The 13,711-nt window shown below is 40.0% G+C and overlaps 2 protein-coding genes across 4 annotated transcripts in view; one reads left to right on the forward strand and one right to left on the reverse strand.

Moving 5' to 3' along the window:
- Positions 1-5,151, reverse strand: part of homer2 (homer scaffold protein 2) — a 31,753-nt gene extending 26,602 nt beyond the window's left edge. Inside the window, exon 1 of one of the 2 annotated variants that reach the window (XM_039795133.1) lies at positions 4,947-5,151. In XM_039795133.1, coding sequence (XP_039651067.1) covers positions 4,947-4,948 — 2 coding nt within the window. In that variant the 5' untranslated portion in view covers positions 4,949-5,151. Of the gene's footprint in view, positions 1-4,277; positions 4,750-4,946 lie in introns of those variants that run through there. The other variant, XM_039795132.1, reaches the window with a different exon arrangement.
- Positions 5,152-5,211: 60 nt separating this feature from the next.
- On the forward strand, positions 5,212-8,729 carry LOC120555930 (RNA guanine-N7 methyltransferase activating subunit-like). Of its 2 annotated transcripts, none has more exons than XM_039795134.1 (3): positions 5,212-5,345; positions 5,623-5,790; positions 7,842-8,729. In XM_039795134.1, exons 2-3 carry the CDS (start codon positions 5,624-5,626, stop codon positions 8,035-8,037), a joined length of 363 nt encoding a protein of 120 aa, XP_039651068.1. In that variant the 5' UTR covers positions 5,212-5,345; position 5,623; the 3' UTR covers positions 8,038-8,729. The 2 variants fall into 2 exon arrangements, with proteins under 2 accessions (XP_039651068.1, XP_039651069.1); XM_039795135.1 differs by lacking the exon at positions 5,212-5,345 and adding an exon at positions 5,361-5,514.
- The last annotated feature ends 4,982 nt before the right edge of the window (positions 8,730-13,711 follow it).

The following is a 13,711-nucleotide window of genomic DNA, read 5'->3' on the forward strand; positions in this document are numbered from 1 at the left end:
CCAAACAAAAAAAAAAAAAAAAAAAAAAAAAAAAAAAAAAAAAAAAAAACTTGGGAGCATTATAAATCTTTTAGCATGCTGACGTCCATAATCTACGAGCAGTGAACACATTACATTACTCCAGGCTCCACCACTTCAGGTGCTGAAGTGTCAAACTCACAACGGCCAAGTTGCACTTAAGCAGGACAATCACCAGGCTACATCAATTACTTAATGTATATTACAAGCATAATATGTATAAAATGATGTCCTTGAACCTAAGTGGTCTGGCTAATAAAAGAAATTTGCATTTCTGTCTGTTGAAAGGACTTAAGTGACGAACGCTGCATTACTCACTTGTCAAATATCAGTACAGTACGGGAAGGACAAGTGAGTTAGAGCACTTATACTTCATCCCTTTATCTGCTGGTTCTGATGACAACAAACTAAGTTACAATTGGGTTTTTTCTGTGGCACCGAGTAATAAAAGAACATCTCCCAAATCTCTCAGAGAGACAAAATTAAAAACTTATATCTTGGGTCACAAGGTGCACAGATCTGGTTATATGAAAATGTCCTGTTAGAAACAAATATGCAGCATTCATTCGTGAAGACAGAGATATTGTTTTTTCCTCTAACATATTTTATTCCAATCATCATCATCATCATCTTGTGACTTTAGGGGATCTCAACCCCCATGTAAGCAACCGCTGGACTACATGGTTAATCAAAAGAAAAGCTAGATTAATTCATAAATAATTTACTTATTAGCTTCAGCCTAACTTCATTGTTATGCTACAGTTTAACTTTATTGGTATTGAACTGTAAACTTAACATTTGTATGGAAATTTAAATTGTACGGTCTGTTTAAAATTATTTGATTTTTTCACAGTTTTTAATTATTAAAAGGTGACCTTCATTATTGCTACCAATATTTTGGCATTATACAGTATACTGGACTGTACCTCATGCCAGTACAGCTCATTAAACTGACATGCAACAAAGGCAGCAGGCCAGATTCAAACCAGCAACCACAGCAGGTCCTCCTCCACCACACTGAGCCTATAGGGTGCAGAGTCCAACCTAATCAAACCTAATCTGAAAAAGGAAGTCTCCACAGAAGCACAGCATGGCAGCAGATGGCCTCCTAGGCCTCAACCATCTGGTGAGGAGATGTCCAATCCGCCGTCAGTATGTCGCCTTTCATTTACCCATGATTCTTAAATAGCAAGACCTGCTTCTGCTCCTGCTACACCTCTACAACATTCCCCTCCACAGACAGAGAACATGCACTCCGATTAGGCTTACAGTCCACTGTCCTGCCCGGGCAGCCAAGAGACCCACTGCCACGTCACATGTCACACAGCCTAATCAATGAGTGTTAAGCCTTTAGCTGTCACTCTCTGGCCAGCTAGGAGATTATCATCTATCCCTGTGTCAGGGCTGCTCCCAGCGTGGCTTATTTTAAATAGCAATATGCTGATTGCATTGCTGTCTGTGTGACTGCTTATTCAGTAAGGAGAGGCTTTTGGGGCAATCAGAGATGCTGCGTTTAAGCTGCAAAACTGTACTTAAAAATACAATTACCATCACTTTCTTTCCCACTGTTATCAACATTTCCTTAGTGTCGCATTGCCAGACCTCCCTCCACAGCGCTGCAGAGGAAGGTCTGACTAGTCCACAGAGCATTAAGGGGTAGGAGAAAAACATGCTCTGGTTTATTGCCATTTCTTTAAACCAATCACAATCGTCTTCGGCGGCATTAAGCGCCTACGCAATAACGTTGCCTCTGCAAAAAAAGCCTCGGGAAGGAACTTGTTTTTGTGGAATGTGCTCGTTCAAAAGTTGTTTCAGTCGTGCAACAGAAAACTCAGATTAGCTGTCTGGATTTACCCTGCAGAGATCTGAGGAGCAGTTAACCATAGTCCTCATAAATAGACTGGAGTTTAGAATCCCGTAAATGAATCGTCGTCGATATAGACTAACATTTCCTCAGCCTCTTAAAATTTGAAATAGGCTGCATTTGATTAATTGGACATGCCGCACACATATATTATAATTTATAATAATACATACTAGGAATGAGCAATATATCGATATTATATCAATACTGTGATGAGACTAGATATCGTCTTAGATTTTGGATATCGTAATATTGTTATATTTCCTGGTTCTAAAGGCTGCATTTACAGTTAAGTGATGACATTTTCTGAATTTACCAGACTGTTAGCTGTTCTATTATTTGCCTTTAACCACTTAGTCACTATATCCAGATTAGTGATGGTTATTTATCTAAAATCTAATTGTGAAAATATTTTGTCAACCCTACAATATTGTCGCAATATTGACATTAAGGTACTTGGTCAATAATTGTGATATCTGATTTTCTCCATACGGCCCAGCCCTAAAATATACTGTATTGTGCTTTATAAATTATCTGGAAATGACGTGATGAATAACAAATGTGTTACGGTCAAAAGGGTAACCACAGATTCATCGATAATTAAAATCATTGTTAGTTGCAGCACTAGAAATAATTAGCTGATTAATTGATTAGTCAATTGACAGAAAATAATCTACAACAATTTATTGATCGTTCAATATATTTCTTAACCAAAAATGTCAAACATCTGCTGGTTCCAGCTTCTTAAATGCGCTGGTTTTCTTGCTCTTCTAATGAATATTTTGAGTTTGGGGCTGCTTGTCAGACAAAACAAGTATGTTGAAGACGTTAGCTTAGGCCCTGATAACTTGTGATGGGCATTTGATATTTGAGGCTAAACAATTAATTGAAAAAAAAAAATTATAAAAAAAGTTAATGGTTAATGAAAATAATCCTATATTGCAAATTCTACCAGTTTGTGACCCTGAACAGTGACTTTAGAGAATGGCTTGCCAGATGTAATTTCCTGGGAGCTGTTTGTCTCTGCCTTCCTAAAAAGTATTTAGCTGTCCAGCAACATTACTGGTTGGCAGTGACTGAAACCAGGGAACTGGACAAAGGAAACTTGCTGTCATGTCTCTGTCAGGTGTGGCCACCTGTCTTGGACTGGCTGCCTTGCTGCTGCTGCTGCTGCTGCTGCTGCTGCCGGTCCACTGGGAAGTTTCATCATGACACACAACACTACCGACTCTCTCGCTTTCAAACCTGCTGGGTGAGCAACACTACTGAGAGAGAGTCAAGACTGATGAACCGGTTTCTTACACATTAAAAAAACAAAACATGTCTGCTCAGGAGAAACTAACTCTGTGGCATTTGGTGGCACTTTTTACTTAATGGCTAAATAATATTGCTGCTTATGATTATTCACACCTTGCTTCATATACACACACACACACACACACACACACACACATACATACATATATACATATTTACAAAAGTCAAGGTTCTTTTATGTCACAAATGGAAGCATTCATGAAGTTTACATGAATTATTCAGGGAAAGGTTTGATTCTGAAATCAATTAAATTGCATTGTTATCATTGCAGTTTCTAAGTCAAATAAAAGCCATGCAAACAGGAGTAGGTACTCCAGAAAGATAAACTTAAATATGTAGATGTGAAGTGAGCTATAGTGATTGCATAACTAATGGCACTGGGCCATGGAGTCAACATTCACACCACAGTAGACTGAGGGCAAAATAATATACAGTACCCTGTAAACAACTGTGGGAGTGCAACTACACCTCCAACCCTGTCGACACACACACACACACACACACACACACACACACACACACACACACACACACACACACACACACACACACACACACACACACACACACACACACACACACTTCCAGAAGTAGGCTACTATCTCTCCTTATTAGTGGGCAGTGTTTACTCTGCCACCTCCGTATCATATCAGAACCATATTCCATGCAGACAAATAAGGGGGAGCAGAAGTGTTCAGAGGAATTAAACCATTCCACCTATATTTTGCTACAAAATAATAAATAAGTCCATAATTAGAAATATGGCATCAAGCACACATGAAATCGAATATCTCGCAGACAGTTTAGACAAGCCGAAGTCACCTCTTAAATTACCCACATTGTCAAATAATCTGGCTATAAAAAGAGTAAATTGGGGTCTTCCTCTGCCCCCAACACGCACAGACAAGCTTCTGGTAACAACGGCAATGGTAATCAAATGTATTCAGACGCTTGACACGTAAACTAAACAGTAAACACTTTCACAGCGCGCACACACATAGCCTAATATTACAGTCAGTGCAGGTGAGGCGTCATGAGAGGCGCTCTGAAGGGCAGCGCTTTCTGGATTACTACTCACCCCATTGCCGCGGACTTGAGGAACAACTCCTTTTATAGGCTCTATTTGCTGCGAGTCTTGAGGAAATAATGTTTTAAAGCGCACTCAAAGTCCACAGATGAATAGCGGTGCAAAAGAGTCCGCCTGCTTCGAACAAGTCCTCTTACTGCTGAGAGACAACTGAAATATGAGAGCACGAAAAACTCGATTCACCGGGGTTGAAGCTCTCTCTCTCTCTCTCTCTCTCTCTCTCTCTCTCTCTCTCTCTCTCTCTCTCTCTCTCTCTCTCTCTCTCTCACAGAACCCCAGTCATTTCAGGAAGTTTTTCTCTATGGTTTTTGTAAAAAAATCCCAGATCGGAATGTTTCTTCCTCGCTATCTTCAAACAATCGGCGTTGATGAATTAAGTTAATGCATTCCCCTCCTTGCTCGCTGCGCAGAGTTTCTTCCTCCCCAACAAGATTGTTTCATATGAAGAGCAGCAGCAGCGACACGGAGCGGCTTCCACCTGCTCACGCTTCTGCCACATTCCACCCACGTTCAACCCTGTTAAACCGGTTTCAGTCAAAGTTTCAGCCCAAATTGTGGGCCGAAACCGAAATAATTAAAACCGAAAATAAATGAATAAAACATGCTGTTAAAAAAACAACCAACAACAATGATTGGTTTCCTAAATTCAGTTGCACTTACATGTTTGTAAGTGACTTCGATGGCTTTCAGGTAGTTGGTCCTAAATTAGCCTAAGCCAACAAGCAGTTCGGTTACAGCTTTCTAGGCTACTTGCATCTTCAGTTAAACATATGTATCAGCCTAATAACTTGGGTTTATATTCGACCGTTGTTGTATTAAATTGCCTATCAGAATTTAAACGATTTGATATTGATCGTTGGTCCTGTTTCAACTGGCAGGTAACAGCTCTATCAATCACTGGCAGGTGCGTGCGCTCCCGGAACCATTAAACTATGTTTATTTGTTCCGGAGGAAGGGTTTTGGCGACGTACTGGTCTGGGACATCTTCCGAAAAAGTCGTTTCCTGAACATTAGATAGAAGTTTTTAGCGAAAGCAAAAATCATTCGCGTCGTGCAAAGGTGTGCTTTCAATTCTATTGTAAAAATGATTTTTATTGTAACTTTTGTGTTGTGTGTGCTTTAGCTAACATTAGCTAATCGCGTCCAGATGTGTCTAGCTAGTACTCGTTGTTTCGCATGGGGGATTTTGGCTTGCAGCATAGGAAACACAAGACTCATCAAAACAGACGTAACGTTATCCGCCAGTAAACAAAATAAAAACGTGTATATGCTAGCCGTGTTATTAGTTTTGTTGTGATGTCCAGTGCTTCTTTAGCTTTTCAATCTGTCATTGCAGCATGGCCGAGACCAATGAAAACCTGAAGAGCTACGAGGAGATGTTTGCCAACAGATTTTCATCGGACGACAAAGAATACCAGCAGTATCTGGATCGTCCAGCTGACATCCCACCCATCGTCGAGGACTGGAGGAGTCGTGGAGGTGGAAACCACAGAGGCAGGGACAGGTAATGTAACTTTTATATCTGTAACTAGCTCTTAAAGTTTGCCATGACCTCTACATACACTCTAATTTACGGTTGGGTTAGTCCTTGTATGTATTTTGGCAATCATGGTTAATTAAGACTACTAATTAATAATGTCTAATAACCAGGTGATCTGAGTTTGGGGACCTTTTTGAGAGATGGAACATGCGGTTTAGCCCCTCTGGTTCCATAGTTAGAACGTTTTGGCCGAATATAGATAGTCATTTTACTATTAATCGTCTTTATTTTTTTATTCCAAATAAGTCTGACTGACCAGGTGGTTAGGGGTTTACAACCTGTATGGTTGTCTGGCTCCTTGTGCTTCCACAGATGTAATAATTCATAGTTTTAACAATATTCTTTTTATATATATATTGGGCATTTTGACCTTTAATTGAAAGGACAGTTGTACACAAGAGAGGGGGAAGATATGGAGCAGGTCGGATTCAAACCCTGGGCCGCTGTGTTAAGGACAGGGCGCACCTAACCATCATTTTAAATGTAGCTACAAGAGCTATTTCTCTCTTTATCCATTCACGGTTACAATTCTTAGCTTTCTTTTCCATAAATACTACATCAACTGGCTGTACAGTTAAAAAATTTGACCAAAAATCATCTCTGTTAATATCTTGAAGATGAATTACGGTATATTGTGGGGCTAAAACCATGGTTAGTAGTGTTTCTCTCATTTTAGGTGAGATTTATTGATTTTGACTTGTTCAGGTTACAAAGTAAGGTTTTATTTAGATTGCGCATTTCTATAGAAGACATTAAGTGCTTCAGGATAAAAGACAAAAACAACGGTCATAAAATAAAGACACAATATTTAAGTAAAAAAAAATAAAATCAATAAGGCAAATCTTAACAGACAGAAACTCTACTTGGGAGATTAGTCTTTAGTTACTTAACTGCTTTTACATGCACTTAAAGGTGCTGTAGGTAGGATTGCAAATATCCAGGACTTGGCCAAAAAATTTGAACATCGACAACTTCTCAGTCCCTCCCACCTTCCTGCTAAAGCCCAAAACGGTCTCCTAAGCCCCTCCCCCCACAAGGGAGAATGAATGCGTGTGCATGAGCAGTGAGTAGGCTCGTTCGAGATGAACTGCACCTCACCTGTAAAGTAGACGAGAGCAGGCGGCAGCAGCCGGGGGCAGTGACAAAAATCCGCTCTCAAGTCGGACAGTTTCCAGCCGTTTCCAGCAGCCTTCAGGCTGAATAGGAAGTGACAGAAACACTGTGGTCCGATTTAATAACATGTTATCAGGCTTGTACACAGTCTCCAGTTGTTTTTATTATGACAGAGTAGCTGTCAAAATGCTCTACATGGGATCTGTTGCTGATTTTAATTAACAACACACTGTAGATGATCCATAATCTGAACAGATTTAGTCTCTCTGATTTCTAAACGTAACTATCAGTCACACACCATGTGTTCTGTACAGAATAAGCTTTTAAATCAGACAAATCGCAGTTAAAATCCCTCCAATTCAAAATCAATAAAAGTTTATATAAAACGTCATCCTGTTGAGTCGATTCTGAACCAATCAGCTGTTCGATCAGCTGAGAGGCCGGCGTTTCCCAGCATGCCCTGGGTCTTGCAGTCGGTGGAGAGCAACTGCGGCGCCTGGCTCTAAAAACTGGGGCCGCCTTGATCTCGTGAAATTATCGTTGCCCACGTGTGCGTGACGTCAGAGCGAGTCGGGATCAAGTCGGACACAAATCTAACTGTCATGCATTGGGCGGCGATCACCGGTGATCGATTCTGCGCAGACCTGGCTGATCTCGAACGAGCCTACTGACACGCAGTTAGACAGTTCTAACCTGCTTTCGTAACCAACATGTAAAGGAGAAATCTGGTTTCTTTAATCGGGTCAAGAGGTTGGAGAAACAGCAGTGAACATAGATTTACTCTGAAGAAACTATTCTTTCAGATTTCTTGGCTATTAAAATGTGTCACTTAGTTTCTGTCTTTTTACCTGTTCCATGTCTTTTTTTAATGTTATTCGTATGTATGTTGTCTTTCCATGTAGGTACCAGGACCGTCGAGGTCGTGGCTGGGGAGGAGGTCGAGGTTGGGGAGGGGAACATCGTGGGCAGCAACACTGGCATGACAGAGACAGAGACAGAGACAGGCACTGGGGGCATGGAAGTGGGTATCAGTCAGGCCCTCCAAGCTCCAACCAGGGATACAACTCCTATCATCAGAGACCACATTATGACCGCTGATCTACTCTAATCTCTCGGGTGTTAACAGTATTCAGTCTTACAACTTGCATTCTTGACTCTCCTTTCCAGTCTCATAAGCTGAGTATAAGGCACAACGGTTGAGCTACCGGTATATATCAATATAAATAATGTACTGTCGATCATTGTAATTGTGTGGAACCTTCTTTTTTTTTAATATTGTGACAGTTTTCTTTTTGTCAGAATTTAAAATACAAAGCCAATATGTATTCCAATCTTTGCCAGAATTATTTCTGAAATGTGACTGCAGAAGATAACCGATCCTGTTTGACTTCCACTTACCTTTTTACTATACCAAAATACAGCCATTCTTTCCCATATGTATTGCTCAGCCCTGTAATCATAATGCATTTTCATTACATTTTTGTAAATGATAATAAGAACATACTTGCAGTTTTCAATACTGGCACTCATTACAAATGACAAAAGTAACACATTTCTCTTATAATATTTCAGGTATGTGGGCTGTTTTGATTATTACATTATATGTTGGACTTTTGTGTTCAGATAGTTTTGCAGCTACATCTTTACATGCTTTTTGGGTACAGTATTGTTGCAAAGAGTGAATCTGAATTTCCAGAGAAAATCTGTTTGTAATGCAGCTTTATTTTTTGTGTCACAACATTGTAGAAGGATACTGTTAAACTGTTTTTAATAAACATGTATTTTCTTAATTAGTGGGTTCTGTTTTGTAAGGTTATGGGGCTCAATGTTTAACAAAGTTGAGCAGTGTCAGTCCTTGTCAGCATAATAACATTAAGTCTTCTAGTATTAAGTATTGGAGGGATGCACCAATATAAAGCACTGGATCAATATTGAGGGAAGTTGTCAAGTTCACCCTTTTTTTGTTAAATATAGATGATTCTGTCCTCTTCAAGCCACTTAAATCCTTGAATTGAAACAGAAGGAAAATTTACTCACAATTAATGTTCACAGAAAGACCAAGCCAAAAACGTTAGGAACCACGGATTTACAGGTGGACATACAGTATTGCTTTAGAATTGGGGTCTCAAACTAGCTGCCCAGGTGTCAGATCTGGTCAGGCAATTTTGTAATAAAATATGTTAATACATGTTCATCCATCTTAGAAGTGATGGTTTTAAGATTCCTACTCCAAGTGGAGTGTATCTGTCCCAACCAGCAGCAGCAGCTGCCTGTTTAAAGGAAGTTTTTCCTTGCCACTGTCGCACCAAATGCTTGCTATGGAGGGGGGGTCGTTGGGTCTTTGGAAATTATAGAGTGTGGTCTAAACCTACTCTATCTGTAAAATGTTCTGAGATAACTCCTGTTATGATTTGACTCTATAAATAAAATGTAATTGGCCCTCATGAAGAGAATAACCTGGCCAGTGGCCCCTAGGTAATTTGAGTTTGATGTAATTAATTGAATGAAGAATGCAGAATTTACTAAAGCCACATTTCACCAGTTTCACTGTTTCAGTCTTTAATGTCAGTCTAATAGATGGCACATTAAACCAGATGGCCAGAACAACTGTGTGGAGGGAAAGCAGCATTCACAGTAAATGGCTCAGCAGAAGCCCAAGAACAATAGTTCACATTGTGAAAAGCAACTGAAATATTTATGTGCATCATTAATACATTATTGCCACATGCATCATTGGCTATGGCATATGTAGCTCATTGCCTAAAGATGTCCGCGCTTGTATATCTCAGTCCTTTCACAGCAGATCTCAGTTAAGTAACAAATGGTGACTTTGGACACATTGCTCCACTCCACTGTTCCACAACATAAGCAGACACACTCTGCATTGTTTTATGCTGCCTGAATTCTGTGGTTTCTATTTATGGCCATGGGAAAGATGTGGTTAACCGTTCATTTGGACTTCAGCAGTGCAATCAGCTGTGGTGATAAGAGAGGGAGGAGGTTAGGGAGAAAGTGTGTGGGGGATGTGCTGAAACTGGCATACAGCGAGGAAGGCTGCGATCACCACTGTAATCAGTTTAGAGAAACTTCACCCCAGATTTCTGCATCTTCACAGGGCAGGGATTTTCTGGACAGAGAAGGAGACAGTAAAAGTAAAACAGATTTATTGGCAAAGATATATAAAAATGTTGAATAACTGTAACTGTTGCTCTTTGGTTACATTAGATCAGTGTCTAGGAAACAAAAATGCTTAACATTTCACAGTTAGTGGAACATTTTTGTTGGAGATCTGTCTATTGAATATAAGGCTACAGCCAGCAGCAATTTAGCTTAGCATATATACTGTAAACAGGTGGAAACAACTAGCCTGGCTCTGTCAAAAGGTTAGAAATGAGCAAACTAACACCTTAAAGGCTAACTATTATCTTGTTTGTTTAATCTGTACAAAACCTTAAGTGTACAAATTAAATTTTGTGAGAGGGTTATGTGCCATTATCCACATTGACAATGCTCCTGAAATCCTCGGGACTTCGACCCTGTGTAAAGTTCACACGGCTACCAAGACTAATCCATGGGTCAACGTGTAAATCTGGTCCTTAGGTTGCCACAGATATCTTACTCATTCATAACACTTTATGTTAGAGCTTTTTTTCTGCCCCTATAATAAAATCCATTGCCTATTACATTTTAATTAATAATCTGTTAATGCAACATGAGGCTTGGAGAGTGTAAGAGAAGGAAAACAATAGAGAGAGCCACAGTGAGGGACCAGTGAGAGTCCACTCTGCCTAGTCTGCCAGGCTGTCAGGCTTCATGTGGCCTGTTTGGGACGATGCAATGTGACAGCAATGGAGACAGTGTGCTGGGGGCCATGTCCTTGATGACGAACTTATCCACTACAATCATCACATTTCCCCCCCACCCCCCTCCTCTTGTAAGTGCATACAGACATACACGTGTGCGCACAAAACACCACAACCTCCCGAACCAACACACACACACAGACAGACACCACATGCCCCCACCCCCTGCAGCACTCGGCGACCTACATCTGGTGTGGGAGAGTGCAGGGGCTAAGGATGGCCCAGGCCAGCCAGCCCTCAGCAGGCAGTGGGGAGTGTACATGTAGCATGTGACTGTGTGTGTGTGAATGGTGGAGTACTCTTTCTGTTGAAATAAAGGCCCCCAGCTTTGTTCGGTACATCCAGATCTGTACACAGTTGCACACACCGTCACATGAACACACACACACATGCAGCTAGTAAGCACGCACTCATACGTGCACTTTGACTTAAGAAAAGACCCTAATAATTGCTACTGCAGATTAGATTTGATGAAATATTGTCCCATGCTCATCCAACTGCGTGCTCCTTAAGTTAATCATGCAGCCGCTCAAGTCATCCATGTAAAGACAGTGGACTATGCTGCCAAGGGGAGCTTGTTATTTTGATTGTTTTATGATATATTTTCTACAGGAAGACGCAGGCTTTAGCAACACTAAGTAGTGGAAAAAGTACTTAGATCCTTTACTTAAGTAAAAGCACAAATACAAAAATGTAAAAATGACTCCATTGCAAGTAAAGTGCATTCAAAACCATATTTAAGTAGGATATTACAGTAGCTCACAGTATCAAAAAGTCAAATTACTTTTTTTTTGCAGAAAATTGTCCCCTGTGACATTATGAGATTACTGATGCATCAATGCACATCTAACATTTTACTGTTGTAGCTGCTCGAGGTGGAGATGGTTTTAACTACTTTATATACAGGTAGTTTAGTCCAGTGGTTCCCACCCTAGGGTCCAAGGTGTATTAATCTTTCAAAACATTCTCTTATTTTGCTTGTTGGGAAATATTCCAAAATGTTCCACTGCATCTATTTGGGCCTTAAACAGTTATTTAAATAAAATCATCTGAGAAGTTTAGCGGCTAAATCTTTCTTTGGTGGAACTGCTCGCAACTCAGACATCTGAAATGCAACAAGGTGCCACAACTACACACAGCTTTTTGTAAGAGATCACAAGCCACAAAGGTTGTATTTAATAAGCGGATCATATTTGATGTAAAATTTTAGTATGGAAAGTAACTAGGAACTTTAGCTGTTAAACACATGCATTAAAGTAAAAAAATATGTTATCCTCTGAAATTGAAAATGATAAATAAGCAGAAAATGGAAATACTAAAGTAAAAAAGTATCTCAAAATTGTACTTAAATGCAGTACTTGTAAGTAAATGTACTTTGTTTTTACTTTCAACCACTGTGAATGCAGCCACACACATTAAAGTAAGAAATATTATTGCACTTGTTATCAAAACGTTCTTGTCCATCTCCAGAACCAAGAACTTGGTGAGTACCGAGCTCCAATCAACTGAGCCATCCGCCAAGACGTTCCATCCACTGTTCAGTCCATCTCCATCATCCAAACATGTGCTCTGCTCCAGGGACAGGCTGACATGACATCTGAATCACACACAACACACACTACACTGAGGACCTTTTCAGTGTAGCAGAAATGATGCTGGTTTGTGAGTGATGTTTGACTGTCAAAAATGCAACGTCTCAGCCATCTTTCTTTTTTCTTTGAGGGAGGGACACTCTTAAATTCACAGTGTATTACATGGAAATTTAGTTTTCATTCTTCAGCCTGCTCTGTGCTTACTGCCAACAAGGCTGCAATCAGGCTTCAGGATGACGAGCATCAACACCATGCAGAGCACCTCATACATCCCCCACTGAACATATTTACATTGTTGAATACTAATGAAAGTCACACTCAAAGGGCACAGGCATAAATTGTCTGCGAATAGAAGAAATGTTCCTGTTTTTGGCTCAAAATAGGTACACTCAAGGAATTTGGTTCAAGTTACTTGCCATGGTCTCTCCAGGCTTGGTAACTAAACCACCTGATCATACCTTTCATTGTGCTAAAGAAAGTCTAAGTTCTACTAAGACAAAAATATGACATGGTAAGAAAAGTTCAAATTTGACTTATCTCATTATTTTGATGTAGTATTTCATAAATTGTTTTTTATCATTAATAACTTTTATTGTTTCTATTCTTGGCAGAAATGGGTAGTAGTTATATATTATATAGTGATGCTCAGTCCAATAAGTGTGTATGTGATAATTAATTACCAAACAGTCTTACATCATTAAAATTACAGATTGCATAATTCTTACCAGCTGGACAAGTGTGGAAACGCACGCACGCACACACACACACACACACACACACACACACACACACACACACACACACACACACACACACACACACACACACACACACACACACACACACACACACACACACACACACACAGTCATCCCTGCAGGATGATATTGTGGTGAAGTGGCCACACCTAGAGCTGGGTTTCTCACATCTCACATCAGGACATTCTGTATAAATGTTAATAAATTGATTACAGCCACTGATTTCAGGACGACTGATTAGGCGCGGTCTTGGACTGACCCAATTCACCCTCATGTGGTTTAATCAGACTGCACAACGGAATATTGGAGATAGAATAGGACTGAATGAAGCCTTGATTTACTTACATTTAATATCTCTTTAATCATCTTTTTCTTTACACATTATCTAAATGCATGTGTATAGATGGATACGGATTTGTATGCACTACCTTCTTCTCCGTCGTCTGGGCTGTGTAGGTTTTTATAAATTTAAATTAAATGAAATATGTATTGTGAGAAAGGTAGGCGTAGTAATGAGCTCTGGCTTCAGCCTATCTGCTGATATCTGCTCATTATTTTG

Source organism: Perca fluviatilis, chromosome 3, assembly GCF_010015445.1.
Source record: "Perca fluviatilis chromosome 3, GENO_Pfluv_1.0, whole genome shotgun sequence".
NCBI classification, from domain to species: Eukaryota; Metazoa; Chordata; class Actinopteri; order Perciformes; family Percidae; genus Perca; species Perca fluviatilis.

Bases quoted from the DNA above. Each gene is read 5' to 3' on its own strand.
- LOC120555930 (XM_039795134.1), top strand. From the start codon at position 5,624: ATGGCCGAGACCAATGAAAACCTGAAGAGCTACGAGGAGATGTTTGCC. The intron at 5,791-7,841 runs GTAATGTAACTT...CTTTCCATGTAG, and splicing joins AACCACAGAGGCAGGGACAG to GTACCAGGACCGTCGAGGTC.